Here is a 16,222-nt window from a genome sequence, read left to right as displayed (position 1 = left end):
TAATAACGATGCCGGGAAGTACCCGGAATAGGCCTCTCGCACGTCGGACTTCGGGTTTTGCGACTAGCTTCTTCAGCTTCATCCGGGCAAGTGAACGACCATTAATTAAGTTTTCAACCTTAGAGGTTCTTGACCTAGGTCGTCGGTCATTACCATTTTCCATTCGGGTTTTAAACGATGGCCACCATTTCGCCACCCCTCATGGTCACCCGAACGCTATGCTACCGGACATCTGGTGGTGGGTTTTGGGAGCTCGGTGGGCCTGCATGGTTATGGTTAGCTGACATACATTTGCCCTAGTTGTATGCCTAGTGATACTGGGGAAAAACCTAGACAACTGCTACGAACATTTCCTGTCGTTTTAACGTATAAACAAAATACAAAATCACCTTAACACTATCAATTGACAAACCAAACACTTACAACTCAGATTGTAAATCTCGCACTGGATCTCTACAGGATGCCTTTTTCAGTGGTTTGTTACGGTGCATGATCGTACAGTCGACTCTCCACATCTCGATGTTCTACATCTCGATATCTCTCCCTATGTCGATGATTTTTTCGGTCTCTCCATTTTGCATACAATTTCCCTATCCATATCTCAATATCCTCTTTATCTCGATATCTCCATATCTCGATATATTCCTGATGATTTTTATGTCCCAAATTTACTCTCCGTATGTCGATATGACCAATATCAAAGGTTAATAGACCAGATTTTCTTGATTCACTTTAAATTAGGAACGCTAAATGACGCCCGTTTGTTTATTATTTTCGTGATTTTCCTAACAACGGAGCAGTTTTCAATCTAGTGTTCATGTAAAGTATATTCTTTGTCTCGATCTCTCCCTATCTCGATGATCCCTTCGATATCGAGATGTGGAGAGTCAACTGTATTTTCCAAACCAAATCGTTCAGAACGAACGCCTGCTTCGGCCGCAAAAGGATTTCTTTCGAAATGAGTACGCCTACTGTAACTGGAATGCTGCGCTGGTCAAAGCCGACTGCGCAAGCACATCAATACAACGTCCATCCGCAGCCGAGTTGCAGTTGGCCGTTGCCGTTTATTACCATGTACATTATACTGATCCTTACAAACCGCACGATGACTCTTACCTACTAAGGGATAGGAAATAATATTGCGCTCGTATGATGAATCGTGGAAACAAAATATGCTCGGTTAATTTACATTAGAACTAACTTTGATCTCGATATGTAGCGAAATAATACTAAACTCTAGGATTAGCATACGATAAATCTTTAGAATTGATCTATAAATAATGCTTTTTTCGTTAAAACTATACCTAGCTTTCGATTAGTTAGAAGCTCTCTGATTTGTTCCTTCGTTATCGTTTTTTTTACACAGTAACTGGATTGCTTAATCTATCTAATATTAAAACTATCTTATGCATTCATAGATGCGTTGAAAAGTAGGATCTATGCACGATTTTTCATCGCCTACTATGTCGTCTTTGGTAAGTTGTTAAAACTTGGAAAACGGATCATTGCGTATTGAAATAAAACGTATAATTGCACACGCCTACTACATCCGCGAATAAAACTAAACAACGATAATAATCGGCTTTGCCTTTTCTCTTAGCTTAGCGAAACAAAACGAAATACTACGTCGAGAACGTAAAATAAAATGGCTTCTGGCGTTTCCTTTGCATCGGAAACGGAATACAGTGTGCGTGTTCTTTTTCCCTAACCTACACACTCACGCATTCAGCTATCTAAATGTCTTTCACAATTCCCACCTATCTAATCGCGTCTCTATGTGCTTGCCGATCAATTCCTACCTTTCTGTACTCACCGCAAAACGAGGGGTACACTACTTTTGTACTCACTAATTTTGATTATCGGTTTCCGTGGAAACAAAAAGAAAATCGAAGAGAGATAATCTAGCTATCATACCTTGGAATTCCTGGCCGGTTTTGGCGGAGGTGTCGGTGGCCGCTTCCGTTCGTCGTAGATGATGCCACCACTGCTGATCACAATAACGCTATTGTTTCTCGTCTCGACCACGTCGTACGCCGAGTTGACAATACCGGTAGGAACCGGTGGTAAAGGCTTACAACTCACGTAATGGCTGGCCGAAGTGGTCCGCCGGTACAGTGAACTTTCGTTCAGCGGTACGTTGCCGTAGTCACTGTCTCGGGTCTTCATCGGCAACGGCGGCGGGACTAGATCTTCCTCCGAAGTGGTGGAACCGTTCGTTATGATGGAATTGCGATTGCTACTGCTTTCGGCGGAACCAATCGAAACGGTGTCCCCTCCAGTGCTGGTTAGAGTCTTGATACTCAGCGTGGGCGTCACAACGCTCGGCGGTCGAGAGTGACGCTTTTCCTTCTCCACTTCCGATCGAAGTGGGCGCTTGGGATGGAGCTGCGAATGGATGAGATTAGAAACAAAGTAAGCTGTGAAATGACGATGTTGTTTGACAATTTACAAAATGGCGACGGCCAAGATGACGGCAGCGTCCTCGATCATACAGTTTTTGACTAAATCGAAAAGAAAGCATTCAGATTCCCGGGCACGGTACAAGGCACAACAGTTGAAGCAAAGTACGGCCATTTTTCTTGATGCGACCATTCGATCAACAAACATTCAAGGACAAAAATCTTTGAAGGTTAGTTTTCCACTAAATCTATCTTTGAATTTATCATGATAATCATAGTCATCCGAATAGATTCTCCGGCACATTATCAAGCATACGGATCGCGAAATCCTCCAATATATTCCCGAAAAACAAATGATTCTAGAATGTTCCCTAGTGCTGGTTCAGGCCTACGTAGCCCATCTCAAATTGACCCGCAGTTTCTTCGATCGCTTTCGCAAACAGCCGTTCGCCAGTGCGAAAAAATGTTTCCAATCGCTGATCTATCTGCTCATTCCGGAAATGCAGGAGATGGTTATCGACACCATTCTCAATTTTTTGCAGCGTGAAAACCTTTGGAAGGTGGAATTTATCTGTGTTGAAATACTAACAATGGTCTTGGAGTGCAAAAGTCCTGCTTCGCTACTGCTCTACAAAATCGTCAACTACGTCGAGACCTTACTAGCTAGAAACGATGTCCTGCAAGCTCGTCACACAGTAGTCGTTCTACAGAACATCATCCAGCCTCAATACTGGGACGAAATCAAGCACTCGGACATGTCAAAACTACTCCGGTTCTACCACAGCAGCGCCGTCATCGGAGAATCCAAGAACCAAATCTACGAACTGCGGCGAGGTTTCGAGATATGTCTACGCAATCTAATTAAGGTCATTAAACCGAATCAACTGAGCAGCTTGCTGATCACCATGCTGCCGCTCACGTTCGACACCATTCTTTCCGACGAGGCCATGCTCGAGTTCGGAACCACCGTGGAGTTTGCTGCATCCACTCTGGAACTCTCAGAAAATCCCTCTCAAGAAGAAATCCTCATTCAAGAATACCTATTAGCTTACATCAAATCAAGCACTGCTTCGAAAAGCATCCTCGCCAGTCGGATCTTTGCGAAAATTCTCGATCGAGGACGCAACTTTCTACAGTTCAACACCCCAAAGATATTCCACGAAGGAACCTACTACGACATAGACATCAATCGGTACCTTCCGGCTCAGCGGCAGATGTTCGAAACGCACCGACGGGAGTTCGAGAACGCTTTGAGCACCGCCATAGAGTTTCACAGTCAACGGCGCACCAATCTGGAAGTGTTCTACAACGTGATCTGTATGATTCTGGTGGAAATCCCTTGCGGCTATACAGCTTGCGCGGTTGTCTGCCTACTGCTGGGAATCCAACGGCGTCTACTGGAGTCTTCCAGTAACTCGCTTTACAATCAGCAGCAGATGAACTGCATCCATGCCACGTGCATCAGCATCATGACACTGATCAACTGGATCCATCGAGGGTCGTCTTTGACGGCCTACGTCAACACCGTGCTCAACCGGAGGTTCGATCACGCCCCGCATCTGAATCCACCGCTGAAGGAGATCTACGAGTACGCGCAGCATCACATCACCTGGAATGAGGCTACGCTGTTCTTCGACGCGCTGGAGCTACGCTACGGGCTGTGGAAGTGCTTCCGGATCAACGAGGCGAAAAATCCGGCCCCGCAGAAGATCTACTCCCGGCTGGGCGGGGCACCGAGAGGTGGTCGGAAGAGCAAAAGCCGGCGGCAGAAGACCGGGTTCTACCGGATTGGGCTGTGATGAGGAGGTTGCGAGCTGGTTCATGATGCGTTCAAATGGTAACGGTGATAACTTTGGGACTAAGGCCTTTACCGGCTATTTCACCAAAATTTATAAATTAGAAAGTGTATGAAATGACGTTGGTTGTTTCAATTAAACATTCATGACAACAATTCAACCATTTATCATCGATTTCTTGAATCTCTGAATCACTGAACGTCTTTCTGAGCTTCTCTTCGTTCTTCGAATTAGCCTTCCATCATTTTCATATGTTTCTTCTTCATGGTTACATCTTCTTAGGCTGCTATCGGTTCCGTATCATCTCCAACACTCCTCCTAGACGGAAACGGTCAGTCCGGCCATCTTAGCTAACTTCTTGATACGCAGTTTTGCCAACGGTGTTGTTAATAAGTCTGCCATGAGTGCAGTGGGACAATAGATGCAGCTTATTTCGGTTTTCTATGGCTATTTTTTCACTGATCAACATTTTCAGCCAACTCTGATTATCCTTAAAAATAGTAACTTCCTGTTCAGCATTAAAATCCTTCAATAGTAGGTTCAACCAGATTGCTTGTTGAAACGCCATGCCGCATATCGGCATGATATAGCTTCGTCAAACGTTTTCGGTTCATGCGGCACGCCCTGATGAATCTCGTTGTTAGCAACACCGCTGAATCCAGGACCTTGGATACGTTCAGCAGCATTGTCATCGCTTATCTGAATATCACTTGAACGAGTCACGGATGCCAGTCGAGATTTTGATACGGGAAGACCTTTGCAATTGATAGAAAAATCCTTGTACTTGTCTGGTAAGGAGTGTTCCCGTACGCTGAGCCTCAACACCTGTGACCAAGGTGGATTTGAAGCTTGTCGTGGAGGGAGCACGGACATATTGGTGTCAGTGGGAATGCTGAATCAAACCATCGATAGCCTTCAGTCTCCATGTTTTCTTATCGGGCAAAATCACGATCACTTCTTGCATTGATTTGAACACCATCCAATAGACCATTGGACAGCTTCTTCACACTGCTGATGTTCAGGTGCTTCAAACGTTTGTGCCAAACTTCAAGGGATGCTGCACACGAACTCAACATAACTGATCCAGCATGTTTCAATTGATCTAGCTTGAAAATAAATCGTTTTCGATAATACCTGTTGCTATCTTGCTAGCTTCATCCTGCATTCATCACCATACAGTCACTCGAATCAAAGAGAACACTCCCAGTCAACATTTCGGTTGGTATATTTTTTGCTTTACATCATTATATATGAATCAAATCACTCGTATAAAATGCATGAAAACGCTATATACACACCAAAGTGGAGGCCATATACGCACTTCGCACGACTTTTTCAGACTTTCCATAGTCAGCAAAACGATGCCACAAAATTTCGATAAAAATAAAAAAAAAGTTTCCAGTGAGACTCAAACACCAGACCTTTGGATCCCTAAACCGGTACCATACCACTACACCACTGACCGCTACATGAATATGGTGTGATTATTTGCCAACATGAAAGAGAGTTTGCTATACAGCACACACGCTTTGTTGTTCTTTGAAGCCCACCGCCAGAAGATACCGACCTCGTGTATCTGCATTGATATATGATCTGTCAGTTTATACAACTTGATGCGATTCTAGATTATTCTATTTACGGCATGGTTTGTTGTCAACAAAGTTTGTCGACAATGAATCGTAGTGGAGAATTATATACAATTTGTGTTAACATTTATTCGTTTTGATTTGACATATTGTGCGATTCTGATTTTTGACGTATGAATATGAGATTTTTGGCGCACATCCTTATACGATACGTGGTTCACTGGGCTGTAGCCTTTCTTCATAATTTGAACTACTGATAGAAGATCCTTGACAATCCTGGAATATACTGGACGTGTATCGAAATTTGTCTTTCTTCAATATATTATGGATCCAACAGAAATAAGGACAAACATTTTTCTTTAAATATTGTTTTTATCAATCTACAAGCGTCGCGACTAACATTTGAATAGTGCACTGTGTTCATAAACATCGTAAGAATGCAGCGCCACACATGTCATTATGACAGTTATGTCGGGAACGAGTCACACGTCGCGTGTCCCACACGCGCGTTCCGATTTGGTGGGCGCGCGACAATACATGGATCCCTTGTTAGCAGCTACAACCCTTCCTCGCGCATTCTTCACATCTTCAAGCAGTTCTAAACTTTTTGTCACCAGTTGTCATACAGTTTCTTCAAACGCTCCCGTGCTGTAGCCGTTTGCCGAACATGGTAGTAATTTTCAGGTTCCAGAAACAAGATAATTTTCCCTCCTGACTTTATGTCTTTGACCGGATCGGCTGCTACCAGTTTGCCATCAGCCTTTTTCTTCGGTTTGATAGCCTACTACAGGTCATCCACCGCTAGATAGGTTTGAACGGCGAATTTCCATGTCGTCCAATTCTCCCTTCCGATAGGACGCTCGATTCCAGGATTCGACGTATTCGCCATTTGTCCTTCACGATTCTGGGCCCACAACCTATTGGCTAACAATGAGATACAGTGGGACGTTTTTTTTTTTCTTCTTAGGCTTCTACAATCGGTTCCGTCTCAACTCCAACAGTTTTCAATCCTGCGAGATCCCTCTGAACGCAGCGTCTTGGTTTAGGACAAGCAGCATGGAAAGTGCTTAGTTTTGCATTCCACCGACTCCGATTATTTCTTGGTTCCAGTTTTCTCGGCTGTGTGACCTCACATGCCGTCACTTCAGTGAGTTCATCTGCATTCAGATCTTAACTACCGCTGTTTGTTTGAATTGTCTTAACAATTAGATTCTAGTCGAACTGCTCCATCCTCGTTCAAACATCCTGCTAGGAATTGTAGGAATTCTCCGGTCGTTTTTGAAACCGATTGCCTGTTATAATGCAAAAAAAAAAACGAATATCTTCTAGCGTTGGCGAGTAGTCTTTCCAACTTCACGGCTCAAGTGTTGAATTGTTCTCGAACAACTGGTTCTTATGTTCACCTCGAAGCCTTCGTGTGAGCTGTAAAGGGACACAATTCATCCTGTGAATGGCCAATATACCGCTATATCCACGGCTCAATTATCGTTATTAGATGGATCTCGATTTGACTATGCAATCTGAAGTGCCGTCAAACGCCTTGCTTAACCGGATTATCTTTGGAACTTCTCCTAAGTTGCTCTTCAAACGTACCCGGTCTATCGTATCGTAACACTGCTTCCTAGGGTGTACAGTGGGACGATTCAAATTTTAAAAATGTTTGAAAATCCAATATCCCATATGCTCCTTACCATCCTTACCATAAAAATAGTGTTCTGTGAAATTTCCAGCTTAATATGTGGTGATTTAAAGGAGGCCCAAAGACAATGTAGGTTTATATTGAAATTTTGAGAAATGTTCCAAATTCGCTAGTACTGTAATGTAAGTAGAAACTTATTATCCCATATTGAAAACTCACTACGGTTGTAGTCGATCCGTATCCCGAGGAAATGCCGCAGTCCGTCATTTGGAACTTGATGGTGCTCAGGTTTCTTCCGGCAATCAGCAGATCGTCCACGTACAAAATTATGTACAACTCATCACCGTCACGGTGTCGCACGTACAAAGGCCAGCTTCTCGATCTGATTGGTGAACTTCTGGTTCCAACACCGTGGCGACTGCTTCAGGCCGGGACTTTTACAGCTAACACTCTATTTCCGGTGCTATGCTCCTTCAGCTCGCCATGAAGACAAGCGGTCTTCACGTCCATCAGATTGAAGAAGATGCCTTCATGGACGCCCACCGCAATGATGATACTAATCGTCGCAAGCTTTGGTCGTCCTTGATGGGAAAAACTCATTTGGTTTTCCTCGGCTTCACGTTGGCAGAGCATGGCATCAGCTGCCACACCTGGTTCTTTTCCATCGACTGTACCTCGTCTCGGTCATCACAACTCAGGGCTTCCCGGTAAGTCTCAGTAACATCTACTGCAGAAGTTACTCGGAAACCAGTGAAAAAACAGCAACTTAACTGGTAACTTGCGCTTCTGTTCGCTGCGCCTCGGCGAGTCGTCGCGTCCTGGGCATCGCGTCAATCTGTTTACGAAGGGAGCGTGGCGGTAGTTGGGCCAGCAAGCTCGTACTCCTCGGAATCGTCGATATTTTCTTACTCGTACGATGGTAGCACTACGAACGGTTTCTCATTTTTCTTCATTTCAGAAGCGTATGGGAAATAGTTATCGTCGAAACGAACGTCACGAGCAATCACCACCTTCCTGTCATTTCGGTTCCAGAGGCGGTATTCGTTGGGGGCGTAACCCGCCATGATGTCTTCCTGACTCTTGGCGTCCAATTTCTTCCGAAATTGGGTTGAGACCCACGCCGTTACAGCCGCTCCACACCACATTGGTTTCGACATGGCATGGTAGTCACTGATTCCACCAGCATCCGACTGAATCGCTCGGCCACGTCATTCTGCCGGGGGGTGTAGGCGACGGTGGCTTCGATTTGGATGCCCTTCTGTAGACTCCTTTCTGCGCTGTAGAACCATACTCACGGCCTTGATCTACGGTGCGATTCAAGACCTTCAATCCAAATTGTGCGGTAACAAGGGCTTCGTACTCCTGTAACTTCTCGAAGATTTCCGAATTCCGTTTCATCAGGTAGATCATGGCAAAGTGCGTTTTGTCGTTGATGAACGAAAGGAAACATCTCGATCCCTCCCAAGCCACTCGAGAAGTCGCTTTGCGCGATAGACGTATGCCATCGAAAGGTTCCGTACGATGCTTGCCCTGAGCACAGGCATCGCATAATCGATTCTGTCTCAACTTGAAGTCCACACCGGTAGCTAACTGCTTCTGCAAGAATTTGGCCATGCCACCTTGGCTGAGATGCCACAGATCGTTTTGTTCTACCTGACAAACGTTAGCAGTTGAGCCACTCACCTTGATTTTAATCTCGTACAGGTTGCCCCTGATAGTTGTGGTAGATATGGTTTCTCCATTCTTTTTGAGCCCGCTTCTTTCTTGAGGTGCTGTTCCTCAACGCCAGCAACAGCCAGCTTTTCAACCGACAGCAGATTGTCTCGAAGGCCCGACACGTAGAGCACCTAACGCATGTCCAGGGAGACACTACGATTTCTCATTCACGCTTTCTTCCTTTGCGACCAGACCTGCGCCGTCGCCACGTCGAAAAACGTCTTCACATTCACCAAATGGTCACTCGCCTAAGAATCCAATTTGAAATTGATAACGTTGAATTTCGGAGTGGTTGGTGAATCGCGATTGGCCATAGTTGGCCTACGACGCTGACGCCGACTCGACTCGTGTCCGGTCTAGGCAAACTTCAGATTGCTACTATTTCAGCACAACAGGCACGGAAGTCCTTCGCCTTGTCGTAGTTCCCAGGAAACTGAAGTGTTCGCCGGAAATCTTTACGCAGTTCTGCAAACCGTCCATCGTCGCTCTAATCAATCTTATGAGCTTCCCGGGAGAGCTGTTCCCGTCCATGATTTTCCATAGCTCTATGCGATCGATACTGTCGTATTTCGCTTTAAAATCAATGAACAGGTGATGCGTAAGGACTTGATATTCCCGGCATTTTTGAGGATTTGGCGTACTGTAAAGATCTAGCCGGCTTGATAACTTCCCACTATCTCGTTTGCTATTCATGATAGACGACGGAAGACGATTCGGGACAGTACTTTGTAGGCGGAATTAAGAATAGTGATCGCTCGATAGTTCTCACATTTTAGCTTGTTCCCCTTTTTGTAGATAAAGCCTTTCATGATTCTACGATGATCTTATAAATAGTGATACCATGCTAGCTAGGGTTGACACGATTCTTCATGGGAATCATGTTCATAGCTGGACTGGCGGCTTAAGTCAGGAATGTTATATACGTTGAATGCACTCCTTATTGATATTTGATCGATAATCATCCTCATTATTGCATTGACCACCCTTACAGCCTTTGTAGCCATTGAAGTTCAACCGATCGTCGATCATCACTGCACTGCTTCAGCGCCACTTACTAGGACCCTTTCACCCGTCTACTCACCTCTTCGGTTAGCTCGACCTTCGGTGTGCTGCAGCCGGTGGTCGTCGGCGTTGAACAGGTCGTCGACTGCGACCCGATGCTGGCCGGTCCACTCTGAAGCACGATGCTGTCTCGATCGCTACAGCTGCTGTTGCCACCGCCCGCCCCGACAATCTCGCTGGCCATCGTAATGGGAGACGTGTAGAATTGACTGTTCGAAACCTGTAGGTTCAACGAGTCGCGATCACTCTGTCGAGAGGAAACAATGCAAAATGTTAATGTTGGCGCCATTCAGCGGTCGAACCGAGAAGGATACTACTCACCTTGCGACTCGATCTTCGCTTCGTACCGTACTTGTCCTTCTTGCCCTTGGCACCGGGTGAGCTACCGAGTGATGTTCTAGATGGGACGTAATAATGCAAATTTCGAAAGAAGAAAAAATGAAAACAATAATGATTTGAAAAGAAGAAACATAAAACAAACAACGAAAGATAACGCAAAAACAAAACGGGAAAAATTCAACCAACAGAATAGCACACGCATGAAATGGAAGACACAAAAGTATGACGTCCCTAATGTTGTAAGAAAGAAAAGATATGCTGAGACATGATTTTCCCATTTGAATTGAGAAACGAATGAGACGAAAGGTCGAGTCTGCGTAGTCCGATTTCCGGAGGGTTGTGTTTGCAGTAGGCACAGTAGAATGAAACAAGAGGAAAGAAAACAGTTTGTTCGGTAAGACATTTGACGATATTAGTGTTGGTTGTATTTAATGTGTAATTTAGTGGTGGAAAACGCTAGCGCACTCTATCTTGATGTCTTGTAATCAAGTAGAACGCAACGAAGTGCGAACGAGTGAACAATTTTCTAACCCAGACCAGTTGAGGCTCCGACCAATTCAAGAAAATATATTAGAAAAAGGAAGCCAGGTTTCATTCCATTAAAATATCTGGCTTCAACGTCACACAACAAAGAAAGAAAAAACTTGACACAAAACGTCACTTTGCTTATCCTGATTCAACGATTCCGATTTCGAGAAAGCGCACACCCCTTAAAATCTAGACGTTTGTTTTGCGATTGTTCAGCAGCTGGCTTGCTACAAAATTTGCAGCGATCTAGATGGCCATGATCTTTTCAACATTTCGCAACAAGCGCACGCACGCGGTAAGAAAAGCGATAAAGCACAATACAAATGAAAAGAAACAAAAAAGAAAAAAAAAACGATGTGTGAGATTCAAGTGGGATTTGCAATGCTTCTGCTCTATCACAAAATACTAATGGCGAAACGGTATGGGCAATACACACTGTCTAATTTTGCTGCCAATCTTGGTCGAAATGTTGCAGATCAGCTTGCCGGATTGCGTCCCGAGCTTGACGCTGGACAGGCTCAGCCGATCAAACTCGAAAAAGTCACTGCGACACGATGGGTTGAGCGAGCATGATAGTGACACACGGAGGGAAGCATCATGGCGGCGCGACACGATATGGGAAGGTGGGAACAACATTTGTCAGAGGTGGGAAGATAAATAAAAAAGGTGGGAATTCAGTTTGTACTGATCTAACAGGATTAGTTGCTGCGCAAATTACTCTCAAATCTTCTACATGGGGTTAATTTGAATGGATAATGTCCAATGGCATGAGAGCTAACGCGATTTTTTGCTGGGTATTTTTTTACAGTCAAGATTTGTCTAGAATGGAACAGATCGACCTACCTTGTACTGTTGAAATTCGTTGCAAAGTTGGTGAAGGTGGACTTGAAGCCGCCCGAGCTGGTCGTTGTTGGGCGACTGTTTTGGCTCTTGGAGATTCCACTGCTGCAAATTTTTGAAATCAATTAGGTTAGGCATAGTTTCAGGCGCAACAGTTGATACTTACTCAGACGACCCTATGCTGGTCTCGGACAGCCGACTCGAGTCAATGCTGACCTGTGGCATGGCGGAGATCTGCCTTCTCAGCGTCACCTCGCTGTCCCGATCAATCTTGATGTCGGTCGTCCGCTTGCCGTACTTGGCTTCGATCGTGGGCTGCAGTCCGGCGAAGCACGTCTCCAGCCGCTCGTGGAATGGCATCAGGCTGTCCGGCGCCTTGGCCTTGTGCACCTGGATGGCAACCTCCAGCAGTGGGATCTGCGAAGCGATTTGGTCCTTCAACCGCGCCACCAGATGATCATCCTCCGGATATCTGATGAGATATTCTGGCGACAAGAATGCGTCCTCGTAGATCGGGATACCCCCGTTGACCGCTGCGTCCACCACGCCATTGATGGTGGCGCTCAACGAATGGATCGGCAGGGTGGGATCGGAGCGATGCTCCAGGACGAGCTCACGAATGCCACGGTTCTTCGCCTCCATGGTTTCAATCGCCATTTCGATTGGTGAGATCTAGCGGAAAACACAGAATCGTTTCAATAAAAATGATCTAAAGTTCTTGACGTCAAGTACTGCAGCGTAATACTCACCACAACCGTCGTGCTGGACTTCACCGGGGACCACCGCAAAATGCCCGGCAGGGCGTCCTTCGTCATCAAGATCGTCCGTTCGTACGACGTGCTCGCTATGTCATCTCCGCCTCCGTTCGAGTCCCGAATCGGACGCGAAAACTGAAACTCGCTCACGTTGTTTGTCTGGTAAAACTTCAGGATATTGGACGCAATGTTCTTCCGATCCCTGCTGATCCGAATATCCCGGCTGACGGGGTCGACCTTCACGATCTGTATAAACTGGCCTTCGCTTTGACGAATCTCCGGGCCGGGATTCAACGTCGGGACCAACTCCGCCCTGGGATGTTGACTCAGAATACGGGTGTTGAACGAGCCGGAATCTTCGTACTCATTCCCCCGGTAGACGAACTCCTGATTTCGAAGGAATTGCGGAAACCCATTGCCATAGAACGCCACCCGGTAGTAGTTCGACTCGAACCGTTTCTCCCGCAGAATCTTCTCGTAAAACTGGGACATCTTCTTGTACAACTCAGCTAGACTCAGATAGTCGTAGGATTCGTTTTCGTACTGCTGGGATAGCTCCTTGCACATATCGATCGCCGACTCCCACATCTTACCTTGATCGAACAGATCGATGATATTCCTGTACAGTCGTTCCTTCAAATGCCAATGCGTACTACAACCGGAGTGACGACTAGACTTCAACAATGGAGAAAGCGGCGTATCGTCCCAACACAATTCATTACTGTGTAACTTCAGAGTGTATGCAGCTTCCGTGAAGTTGTCAAACTCCATATGAAGATCACACAGTTTATTCACGTACCGAATGTACATCTCCTTTCGATTGACCTCGGCGTAGAACTGCAGCAAACTCACCGTACAAGCCATCCTGTTCTCTTTGCTTTCGTCGTGGATCAAACACCGATACTCTAACAGCTTCTCCATCAATCTTGTCAGCACCTGGACGCATTGAATTCCGTAGGTCTGTAGCGTGTTATGATTGCTGCATGACTCATACATGATCTCGTAGAACAGTGTCTTGTACTCTTCATCTCCATACCCTCCCTCGATATAGTGATCGAGCTTCTCTATGATCTCCTTTTCGAAATCGTTGAAGTTCCCCTTTACGTGACTTACGTTCCTCTTGGTATCCCCGTAGCTCTCCATCACGTACTTCGAACTGTAGTACTCGCACTGCATCATGTCGAAGAAGATGGGAATGGTCGCTTTTCGGAGTTCTATCTCCGGAATCATGCTCATCTCCAGAATGGGCCCTACCAACTGCGGGACGAACATGATCTTGTATTCGCCTAGGTTGAACCACATTTTCCTGATCTCGAACGCAGTCTCACGCCGGATGTCACGATAGCTACTCAAAATCATCGACTGTTTGGTTTTGCTGAACAAATTCAGCTGTAGCGACGGCTGCGTCAAGAAGGTGATCGAACACTGGAAATAGTTCGACCAAACCTGCTTCTCAAATGGCGAGAAGAACCTATCCATTATGATAACAGCAAAGTGACGTAGACTTTCAAGAATCACTGTATTCTGATGCATTATCATGTCCAGCCAGTCAACTGGGAAAACGGGCTTCGACACCAGCTCTTTGAACACCAACAAAATTTCCATGAGGAAATCCAGCAAATCAAAACTGGTGAGGAAACTCTTCTCGTACGCCTGATAGTGCACAGCCGTCATGGCGCGGAAGATCCCCAGCATGATCGCCACCAGATTACCGACCAACGGATTGTCACGATCCATGGCGATGGAACTCTGGATGACGGTGCGCAGGAGAATCTGCATTATCTCCCGGACATCGTTCTCCGTCGATCCAATGTCCTCTTCACTGTGGAAGAGCAACTCCAGCATGTTGTTCATGATGTTCACGCATTCGGCAACCTGAGAAAAAGCGACGGTTTCCATGACAACTTCTTTTCATTCGTAGCAGGCTGCATCAATAATGACGGTTACTTCGTTTGAAATTTTGTGGCTACTAGGATCTAATTGTCGTATTGTCATTGTTGATGCCTGAATTAAAATGAAATTTCTAACAATAATAAAATGCTGCACAATGTGAGAATGATATTTGAAATTCCATCTAAAAAAGTGATACAATGATTGTAAGCACTCACTTTGCACTCCGCCTCAAATGTCTATTGTTTCAATATAAACTGCTCCACTCACACACTCACTTTCAAACTCAAAGCCAAAGCTACAGCACTCTCTTGCATTATTTACGGAAACAAAGAACGCTCACGCACACACAGCCAAAAGCTTATGGCGCACCTGCTGCATTTTTCATCGATTACATTAGTGTGCAACAAAACACCGACGAGGGCGAGAAAGAGAGACAGAGAGCAGAACACAGGTGGAGCGCATAAATACCTTCGTTTTGGCGGTGGTTTCACGCGTGTGCAGCTGCGACTTGCTCTCCCCGAGGACCTTGGCCGCCTTGATGAGGTTCTTCTCCTGCTGCCGGATGTCGAACATGAATTCACCCTGGCGACGACATTGCCCGATTCGTGTGGTTTGTTCATTGTTCAGTTAGTGGCAAAATCAGTAGGGGTAGTAGTGGTAGTTGTAGTAGGCACACAAACACCAGCGAAAACCAGAAAATAAAAAATGGGGCGGCGAAAACGATCACGAGGTGGTGCGTTTGATGAGCGCACACACACACACATACAGAGAGAGGGAAATATTACAATGCGCGTGAGTAATCGATTCGCGCAAATGTGACCGTGTGAAGATGATCAACGTAACCACGGATTTCCAACCACCGGACGGGTTAATTTTGAAATTTTTGAATAGAATCAAATCGATCGAAGGAAGCGGGATGAGATGGAGGTTGGGAGGGAAAGAAAAATACAAAACTTGTTAAAAATCGAGTTATTTCTCAGTAGGCTAACTAGCGCGTAACGTTAGTAACAGGTAACTCCGAACACCATAGGCGGATTAGTAAATCAAAAAACGAGGGAAACAAGGCCTGGGGTTAGTTACAATCTGCGTTGCTTACGACGCATCGAACGAGACTATTCTAAGGGATGGTACACAAATTATGTCACGCTAAATTTCAACTTTTTCGACACTTTTTTTTGTCACACTTTTTGTATGAGTCCTCCGAAAATGTTGTAAGGCTTGTCACGCTTGACTCGAGCCCCTTTCCCCTTTGGAGCGTGACGTAATTTGTGCATGACCCCTAAACAGAGAAATGCATTTTTGGGTTGAACAGCGATGTTGATGCGGCAATGATATTCATGAAGATGGAGTGAGATGGATGAAATCGTATACACAAACTTCATTACTGTTAGCACCATGGCTATTGCGATGAGTTTCTCCATACAGATAGAAAAAATTTCAATGTGAAATTGAATCATGAATCTAATTTGTCCTAAAGTTATGTTTCATAGGACGTATTACACTACTATTGAATTGTCCTGAATCGGATCTGAAGAATGATCAGTCCCATTGTCCACTAAACATTATCTAAGGAAAAACTCCAATGCCGTATTTATGGGCCTTAACGAAATACCACTGGAGTGCTTCAGTTTTAACGGCACTTGGAGACTTGTAGCCTTAACCTTCGGGC

The 16,222-nt window shown here is 45.3% G+C and overlaps 2 protein-coding genes across 9 annotated transcripts in view; one reads left to right on the top strand and one right to left on the bottom strand.

The window, feature by feature from the left end:
* Nucleotides 1-974: 974 nt before the first annotated feature.
* LOC5579960 (dedicator of cytokinesis protein 1) overlaps nt 975-16,222 on the bottom strand; it is a 143,387-nt gene continuing 128,139 nt past the window's right edge. The window contains exons 6-13 of one of the 8 annotated variants that reach the window (XM_021838349.1): nt 15,022-15,135; nt 12,655-14,535; nt 12,072-12,577; nt 11,909-12,010; nt 11,502-11,609; nt 10,520-10,595; nt 10,218-10,445; nt 975-2,385 (exon numbers count right to left, since the gene is read on the bottom strand). In XM_021838349.1, coding sequence (XP_021694041.1) covers nt 1,909-2,385; nt 10,218-10,445; nt 10,520-10,595; nt 11,502-11,609; nt 11,909-12,010; nt 12,072-12,577; nt 12,655-14,535; nt 15,022-15,135 — 3,492 coding nt within the window. In that variant the 3' untranslated portion in view covers nt 975-1,908. Of the gene's footprint in view, nt 2,386-10,217; nt 10,446-10,519; nt 10,596-10,639; nt 10,851-11,215; nt 11,327-11,501; nt 11,610-11,908; nt 12,011-12,071; nt 12,578-12,654; nt 14,536-15,021; nt 15,136-16,222 lie in introns of those variants that run through there. The other 7 variants (XM_021838350.1, XM_021838351.1, XM_021838352.1 and 4 more) reach the window with 7 other exon arrangements.
* Nucleotides 2,393-4,996, top strand: LOC110674214. Its single transcript, XM_021838358.1, has 2 exons — nt 2,393-2,629; nt 2,690-4,996. The coding sequence occupies exons 1-2, from the start codon at nt 2,453-2,455 to the stop codon at nt 4,196-4,198; spliced, it is 1,686 nt and encodes a 561-aa protein (XP_021694050.1). The 5' UTR covers nt 2,393-2,452; the 3' UTR covers nt 4,199-4,996.

This window comes from Aedes aegypti, chromosome 1, assembly GCF_002204515.2.
Source record: "Aedes aegypti strain LVP_AGWG chromosome 1, AaegL5.0 Primary Assembly, whole genome shotgun sequence".
Lineage (NCBI taxonomy): Eukaryota > Metazoa > Arthropoda > Insecta > Diptera > Culicidae > Aedes > Aedes aegypti.
Note: the sequence above shows the minus strand (reverse complement) of the source record. Positions and strands in the feature narration are given on the sequence as shown.